This window comes from Rutidosis leptorrhynchoides, chromosome 1 (assembly GCF_046630445.1).
Source record: "Rutidosis leptorrhynchoides isolate AG116_Rl617_1_P2 chromosome 1, CSIRO_AGI_Rlap_v1, whole genome shotgun sequence".
NCBI lineage: Eukaryota > Viridiplantae > Streptophyta > Magnoliopsida > Asterales > Asteraceae > Rutidosis > Rutidosis leptorrhynchoides.
This window is the reverse complement of record NC_092333.1, coordinates 9,166,410-9,179,333: the sequence shown is the minus strand read 5'-3', so window position 1 is coordinate 9,179,333 and position 12,924 is coordinate 9,166,410. Positions and strand designations below refer to the sequence as shown.

At 33.7% G+C, this 12,924-nt stretch overlaps 1 protein-coding gene across 1 annotated transcript; it reads left to right on the top strand.

The window, feature by feature from the left end:
• The first annotated feature begins 3,471 nt into the window (after positions 1–3,471).
• LOC139856036 (tetraspanin-19) lies at positions 3,472–7,052 on the top strand. The gene is made up of 6 exons (XM_071845271.1): positions 3,472–3,876; positions 4,384–4,483; positions 4,769–4,849; positions 4,977–5,081; positions 6,091–6,276; positions 6,669–7,052. Exons 1-5 carry the CDS (start codon positions 3,725–3,727, stop codon positions 6,256–6,258), a joined length of 606 nt encoding a protein of 201 aa, XP_071701372.1. The 5' UTR covers positions 3,472–3,724; the 3' UTR covers positions 6,259–6,276; positions 6,669–7,052.
• The last annotated feature ends 5,872 nt before the right edge of the window (positions 7,053–12,924 follow it).

Here is a 12,924-nt window from a genome sequence, read left to right as displayed (position 1 = left end):
TTGTCAGGTTTTGTGGTGATGTTGGTAATACTAAAGTGGGTGGATGATCGAAGACAGTGTACAGGTACATCCTTGAACATAATAGATTTATACATGTATGTTTTTAGTTAGATTTGGTTTACAGGTACTTTATAATTATTATTTATTTATTTAGATATTGAAAGAAAGTCTAGATTAGTTGACCACTTTTTTTTTTTTTTTTTTTTTTTTTTTTTTTTTTTAACAAGAGTCGTTGAATCATGTAACTGCAACCAAATCTAACCATCCATTTATCTGGTTAGCTAAGAATGAAAAGTACTACCTAATACTCTTTTATTTTTACTCTATAATAACCCTTAAATAAATAGTAGAGAAATATAAATAGTAACTGTCCTTGTAATTCGTCCATAACTATAATATCCCATCAGTTTTTTGCTATTTACAAACATCCTAAGGTAATCAATTTCACATTGGTATTTTCGAAACATTCACGATCAGTAGAATAATTTAAAGAGTAAAATTGATGCAGACTTCATAACATTTTAAAACAGACTGAAATCATTCAAAAATTGCCTTTCATTTGTCTTTTAGTTTGTTATATATATATATATATATATATATATATATATATATATATATATATATATATATATATATGTATATACGAGATTAAGGAAGAGAGAAAGGGAGGTAGGTCAAAAAATATACACAATCAAAAGAAGTCAGTGACTAATTTGTATTATTTCTACCGAGATTATTAATATAACAGAGAAGATATTATTCCTCCAAGTTTCTTCGTAGATTACTGATTCCAAGTTAGTGCGCATCTTGTCATATTTATCTTGAAGATATAGGCTCGAGAACTTTGGCTTTCTAATTCTTGAACGGATCAGGGCATGTCGTTGTGGGATATATGGCATATCTGATGCTTTTAGGCCACTCTTTCTGACAACATTCTTGATCGATAGAATTGAAACCAATTGACAATATTAGTAACAAGGATGATAGAAAGACTGCCTAAAAGTTGTTTGGTAATTTTGCGTGACCTCAATAAAGTTATGTCCTACTAATAATAGTATATCACAATGTGAATCGCAGCTGCCTATTTCATTTCATGGCAACATAGGATATAAGTATAGAAAACACATTTATGATATATATAATGACCATTGACTTCATTGCTCTGCTATTCTTTCAAAGGAATATTAAATCTCACTTTACCTGGAACAACATTCATGATGTTAATGAACTATCCTAAACTTCAGATGTGCATTATCCTCTATCTATGCGTTAAAGGTAGTTTACAGAGGATTGTTAGTTTTTTTAAATTCTATCATCGGTGTTCCTTGAAAAATTAATATGTTAATGAGGAAAAGCTGGCATAAAGTAAAGTAATTCGGAGTAGTATTTTCAGTTTCACCCTTTCAAGTCTTATAACAAAAATGATTTTTTAGAGTCAATGATAGATGATGTTGATTAACATGTTTGTTACTTGTACTTGCAGGAGGTAATAAGTTGAATAATACTCAAGTCTGGGCTCTTGCATTTAAGCCACTAATTACTTCAATTTGAGTGTTGTAACAAAATCTTCAAAGGCTGCTAAAGAATCTGGTTTCTTATTATATGTATGTCCTATGAGTGTAGTGATCAATCAAGGGCTCTCCTGTTATAGTATTTTTTTTTTTTTTTTTTTTTTTTTTGTGTAAGCTCCTTGTACGATTCCAGATTTAAAAACCTTATTTTTTTTTAGCTTGGAGTATATTGACGTCTTAATATAGTCTTTCTTTTTGAAGTAGTTTGTAATATCTAGCGATTCAGACGTATTCATTTTCGTTGATGTAAACCTGGCGATTCTAAAATAACACTGGTTCGTAATTTCATTTCATCATACCAGCTTGAAATTGACCCTTTTGTAATTAGTTAAATAATACAATCAGAATGAGCCAAATTGGTCACATGCCAAGTTTAGCTTGCACAAATGTAATAACCATTTTTCAAGTGCAGAAACTAATCACATACCATCTGGAGGGTGATCAGCAATTCTACTTTTTTTCCCCTTATATATTTGTAGAAAACAAATGTTTCACTGGTTGACCACTCCTTTTTTAGTAGCATGAATCACATTATCTGAAATATTTTTAGAAATAGTAGCCATACTTTTTGTGCTATTTTTTTAAACCATGATTGGTACGTAGAGAGTAATAGAATTATACAAACAATTTGTACTGCACCCACAAAAAACATCGTGGATATAGAGCTCACTCAAAAACAACGGTTTTTCCTAAAACATATTGCTGCACATACTGATGTTCTGCATATTATATACGCTATCTGGATGCCACTACCTCAACGCTTTATGTTGTGGGTCGGAGGTTTCATACCAACAGATATGTTAAAGGCAAGTTAACTTTCGTATTTTAAGACTATTAATTAATGTACATTTTTATCTCACTGAGCGTCAATCTCTTTAGACACACCTTTAGATTAATCCTTTTTTACGTGCATTTGTAAAATCAAAAGATTACCTACTTGCAAAAGGTGTATAAATCTTTCGTTTATAACTTGTTACAATTCATACTCATTTACTTTATGTGTTTATTTTTAATATTTTTTGTTATTTGTCTATTTATTTCACATATATTGCACTACTCTTAGTTACTCTGTATATCATTAACATAAATAAGTTATTAAGAATATATTATTAAAATCATGTATGATAAAATACCCGCGAATGCGCGGGTTATAAACTAGTTTAAAATAAAATAAGCATTCTTGACCTCTGTAGAAACATTTAAAACTTAATATGGATCTCTCTACGATTGTCGATTAACAACTGCACCATCGACGGCAGATGAAAATGAAATACAATAACTTAAAACTTGTGTCGTTGTACTCCGATCGAGTTATCTCTTCCGTTCGCAACACCGGAAGACAACGAAAAGCTTCATGTTGTTAAATGTTAACACTCAGCTGGACAAAGACAATTCGAACAGGTGGGTCTTGATTGATTTTTATGATTGGAACGCAATTGTATAGAGACGAATCGACGCAGTTGTACAGGAACTTGGTATTGATTTAATGATGTATAGATCTGGATGATTTCATAGAAGGGGAAAGGAAATTTATTGTGGTGGTGGACTGGTATGGTGGTGGCTACAATACAAGGTGAGGTGACAAAGAGGTTAGGTAAGTGAAAAAGGGGGAAAGAAAGCAAAATGACGTTATTACCCTCATGTGCATAGCATGTGAGGCTACTTGACAGAATTTTTAACGGATGTTAGGTTGTTGGACTCCCGGTTGACCCCTCAAGTCGAAAAAATTCTTTTGGATGACACTTTTAATTTCGAACAAACCACAGGGACCCATGTAATTTTGTCGAAAAAATAAAAACTGATAAAAAGTAGAGTCAACCGTCAACGAGTGTTTTTACACCTTTTAGGTAAATGATCTTTTATCTTTTAATCTTGATCTTGAACTTGAATTTTACAATCAGACAGTAACCCAAAAATCAAGAATTTGATCGGCTTTAATCCGATCCAATAAGTTACTCCTCAAATCTCTATATTGATTCATTCATAATACAGTAATCAAACTCCCTCCATAACAACTTCTGCCTCCTGCCCGTCAGTCAACCAGTCTCAATTTTCACCCAAAATCCAAACCCTAATTCCAATTTTTACTAGGGTTTGGCATTTTGCTTCTACAATACTCGAATTCTTGATCCCAAATACTTTATATACATAAAATGACGAGAATGTTAAGGAGTTGCATTCAAGCGTTACTGAAACTGGTAAATTCATTTATTGGAATGTTTGGTATGGCGATGATTATATACTCAATTTGGATGATTAGAGCTTGGCACCGTCAAATTCATGATTTTGATTTCCCTGCCCCTTGGTATATAATGATTTTGTGTTTTTTTATTATTTTTATGTTAATTAATGTTAATTATACATGTGCAGTGTAAGGATTCTATAACTTATAAGGATATGTGTGTATATATTGTAGTTCATAAAGTTCACATTTTTGTCTATGTATAAGGATATGAGTGTATATAATTCTATAGGTTTGTGTTCTTATAAAATTCAAATTAGAATAAAAAAATCGAGCTTTCTTACAATTATTTTTTGTTAATGTTTATTGTTGATGTAGCTGTGTTATATTTACCACTTAATACAATTATTACATCTTCTTTCTCAAGTCAAAAAGTTCAACTTTTTTGCATTAATGTCATTCTCAAACTTTATCAGTGGGGTCTCCAGATTGTTAGTTGGTTTTGTACATATTCTTTTTTAGTTTTATTGATTTGAGAAATGTTTTCACTAATAAGCATTTTATGGATCTATTTGATGTGTTTTTTAATAGTTATTACATATCATTACTCCTGAGTATCGAATGATGCAGGTTCATGTACACTATGCTTGGACTTGGTGCAACCTTGTGTGTGATCACGTGCTCAGGTCATATTGCTGCAGAGACGGCAAATGGTTGCTGCCTGTATTGTGTATCCTCAATTAAACAATACTTTTATTCGTTTCAAGTTGTAAAAAAAATTAAAATAAGTGTATTGTAGGAACATACTTAGCTACATTATTCAGGAGTCATCAGTCAATAATATCATATTTGTTATAACTTAATAACTTACAGACTTTAATATAATTTGTAGTTATGTAAATGTGAACCCGTTTACTTTATCCATAAACATACCAATTAAAAAAAACTTTAATGAAATATGTTAATTGATGAAGTAGAGTTCATAATACCATTGACTACCTTAACGTGTATGTAGTACTTGGTCTTTATCGTATTGTTCTTGATGCTTGAAGGTGCAGTAACAATGGATGTGTTCCTAAACCGGAACTGGGAAGAGGTACTTTGTAATTATGAATTCGTACAACGGTTGCTTGATTTATTTATGCTCTTTTTTTTATTAATTCATACTGCATTAAGTGCTTCAATATGTCTTAATTTAGTGATCACTTTCTTCATCATATCAGGATTTCCCGGAAGACCCAAGTGGAAACTTCTACGAGTTCAAGGATTTTATCAGTGATAACTTTGAGATTTGCAAATGGATTGGCTTCTCTGTTATTGCAGTTCAGGTATTTAGTTACAGCCCTATATAAGAAGTTAAGTTTGTTCACCTTATAAACTTACAGTTTTGGGCTACTATTAAATCTTATCACCATTTCTACAATTTGGAATCCTCATTGGCCTAGATCATGACTGCAGGCTTTAAGTTGTTACATATATGCCCCCTTTTCACACACAAACATGTGCACTATTGTCCTACTCAACATAAAACTCTTTATGACCACTTTATCTGCTTGATAATATATAATGACACATTGGTATATTTTTTGTGTACTATTTACCCAATTAATTTATACTTTGTGTATCTTTGTCCTTTTCACATGATTTCTTATCTTCTTGTGCATGTGCTATTGTCGGGTAAAAGAAATGTTGTTTATTGTGTATAGACGTCTCAACTTGAAAGTTCTTTTTATGAAGAGCAATGTTGATTGATCTCGTAAAACCCTTATGGGGTGTAGTAAGTTTTATCAACCTTTTTTTATTGATATATTATTTAACAAAATTCCACATGCTACACTTCCATTTAACAAAATGTTGATTACTTCCGTAACATTTTTCTTGCTTGAGTTTATGGTACCACCATAGAAAGCAACTAATGTAGAGTCCAATATGATTGAATTACACAAGAATGGAAGGGCCCATTTTATGAAGATGACAAAATGAAGCCACTTTTTGTCTATTGAAATGTTTTGGGCCTTTTCTGAAGGAATAGGATCCCTTCATGTGGCTACAATAGGATGAACAATCACATTTTTTTTTTCTTTATCCAATTTTCAGTTAGGTACATTTTTAGAAAGTTATATTTTTTTTAATAAAATTTTTTCTGAAATTACTAAGGGGTCAAATATGATCAAACATTTATTATTAGTTATGTTGTTTACGTATCATACTATCATTCCTTCATTGCTCCGTCAATTATTTGTATTCACTATTATATCATACCATAATATTACAGATCTAAATCTAATTTGATTAATAGTTGGTTTTGTTAAACAAAGTTTTGTATCTGAACTGCAGGGGTTGTCTGTGTTTTTGGCTCTTATTCTCAAAGCTCTTGGGCCACATCAAGAAAGACAGTATGACAGTGATGATGATTATGCCACCCTTGAAGATTATCCTGTGTTGAGGAATTACGTGAAACAACCCGCTTATGTTGTTGCCGGCCCTGTTTATGGTACCAGATGATTCTAGAGATGAAATCAGGTAACTTTTTGACCCATTTACTTATACGGTTGAATGAGTCGAATAAAAAAAGGGTTTGTATGAAGGGAATTGGGTTGAACTTGATTCAATGAGGTCGGCATTTTTTTATTTGAAGTTACTATTAGCTTACAACTACTTGTACAAATGAGCTTTTAGCTCAGTGGTACTCGTGCCTTTGATACTTGGGGCCCGCCATGTGGAAGACTTTGTAAAGATGGTCACATGTTTGAATCTCGGGCCTGTCACGTGGTTAGGTTTTCAGTTGAGTTAATAGTCTGGCATCAGCCCTTCGAGTTTGGGTTGGTGGGTTATCAAAGGCCACATAGGGTCAGCGTGTCCCTCCCGATCTACACGTTTTGTGAAAGCTTACAACTACTTGTATCTACTCGCAGGTATGCAATTGAACATTATTGGTAGAGCTTAAGTGTCAGGCAAAAATTTCGGTTTCTTTTATCCGCACATTCAAACACTTGGAAACTAGGAAAGATGTTCAATTCTGGGAAACTAAGTTTAATAGAATTAATTCAAACATGTTTTGTAAATACCCCAGTTTATGTTGCATATGATACTCAACTCAGGTAATTTGTGGCTCTTTTAGTAGATGCATATATAAAGTATACGTTCTCTTCCTTATCAAAATGCGAAGCTTGAAACTGCATTCAGTTGGTTTGTAAAATGTTTGTGTGTTTTGCGGCATCTTGATCAGCCAATTTAGCACCGTTGATGCCATAAAGCATTTATGCTTTGTAGTTTTCAAGTGTTGGTCACATTTGACACTTTTGACGTGTCTTGTGAATAAGTGGATTTGGGTTGTATTGTATCTCAAACTGATAAAATGGGTTAAACACATTGATAGTCTCTAAAACTCTTTATTTATGATACAAATACCGAACTTGTTTGGTTACTGTCTTTAAAATCTAAATCAACACACTGTTAAACAGAAAAATAGTTGCGATTGTGGATACAGCACATCAAGCTAGCGTTTCACACATTAGTATTGTGGTCCATATGGTTGCTTATGATTGTGTGGTAATATTGATAGTTACGATAGAATTATCAATTCCGTTTCTAAGGAGTTGGTTTTTGCATCCCCATTTGGTGCTTTGGCCGACTCTTTTTTCTGTTTCGCGTGGTTGGAAATCACGGGCATTCTGATGAAATGCATCGAGGGGTAGTGTTTTGTAGGTAGCCGAATTATTCGGTGAGGTTATTGAAGTGGATGGTTCTGCTTCGATTGTGAGCAATGTCGTTTCCTTTTTCGTTTTCATTTTCGTTAACACTTCCAAAGTAAAGCACATCCACGATTTGATTGTTGCAGACTTGGGAGATAAGGTATATTCCAGCAGCGAGGTGTGGATCTCTAAAGTGATATTACGCTTGAGCATGAGTCTCTTGATCTTGTTTCCGTACCTGTTTGCAATCAGGACTCGCTGCCAATTTTGACTGTTGATGGTTTTGGTTCTGAGATTCCCCATGGGCCTGTTTCTGATCTTGTTTTCGGCTCATTCGATGTGAATTGCTTACCTGTTTCTAGGCCGGGTTCTGATGTTGGGCCGAGAACAAAAACTGAGGGGCTTGTTCACGATCATGACCCTGTTAATGGGCTGTGCTCAGGGTCAACCAGTGGGTACTCTCATGTTTCCGCTAGGACTGATAAAGGGCTAAAGGTAAATGATTTTTTTTTTTTTTTTTTTTTTTTTGCGTGTGGGTTCGGTTGTCTCCGACGATAAGTGTGTTGGTTTGGATGTCATCATGAAGAAATTGAATAGATCGAGATGCCAAGTCGAAGATGGAGCATGTTTCTTCTAGTAGGAACAATGTTTGGTCGTGTCGGTCGATGGTATTGTGATTGCTCCGAACCATCTTTTGAAGGTTTTTGTAGAGTGGTTCGATTTGAATGGGAAAAGCAGGGATTTTTTTTTGTCGGTGTTAAGGCCAAGGTGTTATCTAGACGGGAGAAGAAAAGTGCCGCCTCGGGTTCCTATAGTTTATTTGACAATGCCGACGATTTGAAGTTTGGTGAAGCGGTCCAATATTTATTTCAAGAAGTTAATGTTGATGTTAGTGGTGGACGTTCTTCGATTGTGGATATCGAGCCGGTCAAGAAAGGTTTCTTCCAAGAGCTTGTGGACCGGGGAAAACTTCCACCCTCAACGACTATTTTGGTGGGCGATGGGTCCTCCAATGTTCTTTCTTTTAGGTACGAAAATAGATCGAAGAAAAACGTTCCGAGAGAAATCGTTAATGGTAACATGAAAAAAGTGGCGCCTTGACTTATGATGTCTTATTGACTTCTTAGGTTGTGTTTTTCTATGTCGATCGTTAGCTTTGTGTGTGTCTTTCCTTGTTTACTTTGTTATGTGATTTGGTTGCGGTTTATGGTCGTCTTTTTGGTGAGGTTCGATTAGATAGTTTTTGTTTTCTTGTATAGCTTTCTAGGCACGAGCCTTGCCGATTTCTTGGTGTATGTTTTTGTTGAAGACGTTTTTCTTTTAATAACAATTTCATTTCTATATGGGTATTCATTCTTTTGCAAAAACAAAGAAAAATAGTTTAGAAAACGATATAAAAGGTTTACACAATACAGCTTGTACCATACATTCTTCTACCAAGTGCAAATACACTATGTATATATTTTGATTTTTCTAACAACAACTTTATGGGTTATCATTAATACACATTAAATCGTTATATATAGTGGTTATTTTTTAGTTTTAAAATGACGGTCGTCCGGTAAATTTTTAGATATATCAAAGGGTAGATCAGATAAGACGCAAAACACCGGGCATATTTATTGTATACAATTAACTCATCGTTTATATTTTGCTGCGTGCAAGAGTTGGTACAGTTTATAGCAACAATCAATAATCAATAATCAATAATTTAATAATTTAACAAGCAATAAAACACTTCTTTATTTTAGAACACCACATTATTTCAAGTTCTTTAGAAATAGAAAGGTGTATGATTATCTACTTTAAAAAGGGAATCGCATTAAGATATCTTTATGAAAAATTGCTTTTCCTCTAGTCACTTTGATGAAGGATGTAACTTTTTATTAATAGCATTTTCATAGCTTTAGATACTTGGTAATGTTGGACAACTATGTTAAGAAACATTTAAAGATAACGTTTTTTATGTCCGGGTTATTCATAATGATGCATGTTTTACTCAGATATACACGATTTAATTGGATTCATATGCATGCAGCCGGATTCAAGTCATCCAAAATATCGAGGTAATGACGTTTAAACATCGGTATTTTTATTTATTTTAATGCATAAAAATATTGATAAAGTAGAAAAGAGAACAAACATTGATGTAGTGAGTGATCAATCATGATCCACAAATTTAGGGTTTGCAAGCATAATGGTGTTTTATGGTTCATTTTTGTCTTAGCTTGTTATAATGGACGATGCACCACTAACACTTTGCCTACAGGTGCAACGTATGATGTAATAATGTTCTTCCTTTATCTCTCGTTCGGCATTTGCTAGAGACTTAGTTATATTATTGTCTTTATATATTAAATGCGAGTACGTATGTCATCGTTTGATCTCGGATACAAGTATTTTTCGCGTTCTTTTTTGCTTTATTTTTTCTCTTTCATTTTTCCTATATGTACACAAAATGTGAGGACATATATTGTCGTTTGATCTCATCAGACATAATTGTTGTTTTTTAACAACAAAAAATTGGGTATCATAAAACGCTCCTTAGCAAAGAGCTAAAGTGGAAAAAATACCAAGGCATATTAAGCCATATGTTCCAAACTAGTAACCTATATGACTTATATGCTTTAGCCAACGGAAAGTCGGAAAGCAAATAAACAAATTAAATTGAGTTAACTGCTTCTATCACAAAAAGATTCGTTAAACACAATGCGATTCCAAAATTGCCAAAGCACCCATAGAAGAGTAACCACAACCGCAATAATCCGATCCTCATGCTCCGAAACCATTTGAGGTCCCTCAATCCAACTGTGCAATCCTTCTCATGTTGAAAAGACCGGCATGTTACAAATCATTCATGTGCGAACCTTACGACAAATGTCTACCACTATCGTGCAGTTAAAAATAAATGGACTCGTGTTTCAACGTCATTATTACAAACCGGACACACAAAGGACTTAATCTCTAATCCTTTCGCGGATTGCTTCCAACGAACTAGAAGGGAGACTAACATAAACCGCCAATAAAAGATATAAACTTTCCTCGGTAAGAACTTTTGTCACTCGGTCTTCAAGTGTGAAACACCTAAAGTAGCTTGATCGATGTATTCCCTGGTATCCTTAACCGAATAGACGCCATCCGTGTTCAAAGAGAATGTGCATCTATCATCCCGATCTGACACATGATAGCTACAAGTGTCATCACGGAGAGCATCTAATAATACGGAATTTCGGTTGCAAATATGTTCTCTAGCCTAATACCATCTAGCTCATCAATTTTGGTAATTAAATCTTTCAATCTCAATGCCTCATTTACCTTTGAATCATGCATCCACTGTTTCAAATGTTCTTTCATCATGTGCATCTTAAGAGTGACACTCCCATCCATATTATTGTTCACCAAACTCCAAGCATATTGAACAGTTGTCTCAAAGTCCTCTTTTAGCAAACCATGAGTCGAACATCTTGAAATAAGTCAAACCAAAGAGAATGGTCCGAATAGCCGTGCGGTAACACCTCTCCTTTTGGTATCACCTACACGATCAAAACGTTATCAGTAATAAAAAACGGTCAAGGTTACTGAATTTATTATCGGCATTGTTTCTCCATGTAAACTAAAGTACACCAAGAGGGATTTCCTATAAACATATTCGACTCTATAAAATCATTAAAACAGAATTCGTGAGAACAATATTCCGTGCCACAACAATCGTCTTCATTTCTAACAGCGTTAAAATCACCCAACAAAATATAATCCCCCACGTTAGAAGCCATAAAATCTGAAAGTCTATGCCACATAACTAACTTGTCATTTAACTATTTAGGTGCATAAATATTTATCATAAATACATCCAAATCTTCTCGAATCCATGTGCCCTTAACAATTACAAAATAATCATCGCACCAGATATTGCTTTTTGCGAAAACCAAGTGGTCCCATAAAGAGATAATACCGCCAGAAAAACCCTAGTCAAGCTCAAAGCATAATTAAAATTAGGATTCCCCCATAATGATCTCAACTGAGCCATCTGCAAACGTGTCATTTCTGATTCTTGTAGGCCTACAAATTGAATATTCGATGATATACATAATTCACGAACCCCTTTGCGTTCAGAGAACAAACTTGAACCGAAAATATTAATGGACATGATCTTCATTGAAAACCGTTTAACACACCATCTCGATTCACCAAGTTATCACAACCTTTTAAGTTATAACCAAGCATCTCCCCAATACTAACTAAATCATCACCCAACGATTTATCTATATCACAAAAAACTATCCCTGAGATCCTAATTAAGAACAACAAATGAAGTGTGACACTTAACTGAGTCACTTGAGTATTCCTTATCACCTCCGCCATTATACAAATGTGTGTACCCCAGTGGGTATGGAATGCTTAAACACACCGAGTCCTTATTCCCATTAAGCAAGTCATGCATCTCGTTCACAGTTTCATTAACCACCTCAACTTCAACCGGCGATGTACCACTCACCCCAGAAGTAGAGTCAATATGAATAGCTTCGAACTCCTTAAGTGGATCACAGTTACACTTATCCCTCTTGTCTGAAACATAACCAGAAGTGACATTGTTAACCTCATCATCAAAAGAAACTCCATCAAGACTCGTGGAACACTCTATAGCGGAGTCAATGTTAAAAAATCCAAGTGTACACTTCATGAATGTGGACCTCCGCATCTATCCCATTAATCCCAATAGTTTCCGTTCGAGATATATGATGCTTTTTGAATGTGGCAATATAGACTCGTCCCAATGACACCGAAACTGTGATGACCCGGGAATTTCCGACAAAATTTAAACTTTAATCTTTATATGTATCCGACATGATAAGCAAAATCTGTAATGTTGAGTCTTAAAAAGTCTTGAAATCTATATTCATGTAATCAATTACCTTATGACTATACTCAACAATTCACGAACATTTATGTGTATAGATATGTATATATAAGATCTAGTTATATTAATTGAAAACGTTAACAAAGTATTAGATGTATAATACTTTACATGAACATATTTGTTTCAATATATATTTAATATAATTATAGACGGTATTAAAAGTTAATATTATATGATTGAATTATCAGATACATTGAATTATGATTACAAGTCTCTGTTATGAGGTCCACGTTGATTTGAGAAATCATTTCTTTTAACGGTATTCGGAATAAATGATAAAGTGATTTTCAAATGAGAACAAAGTATCACTCATCTAGTGTTAGACAAATATTAGTGGAGAATTGAATAATATTTGATTGATCTATTTTTAAACGTGCGGAAACGCTTTTCGACCCAATAGGAATTGATTATGAAAACGTTTTGTTTAAATAACATAATTTGAATATATAAATAGGATACCAATTATTAGAATTAAATATATAAATAACTCGCAACGCGTATATGAATATTGAAAATATATATGATTTTAAAATAAACGGTGATCCAGAAATGAGTTAT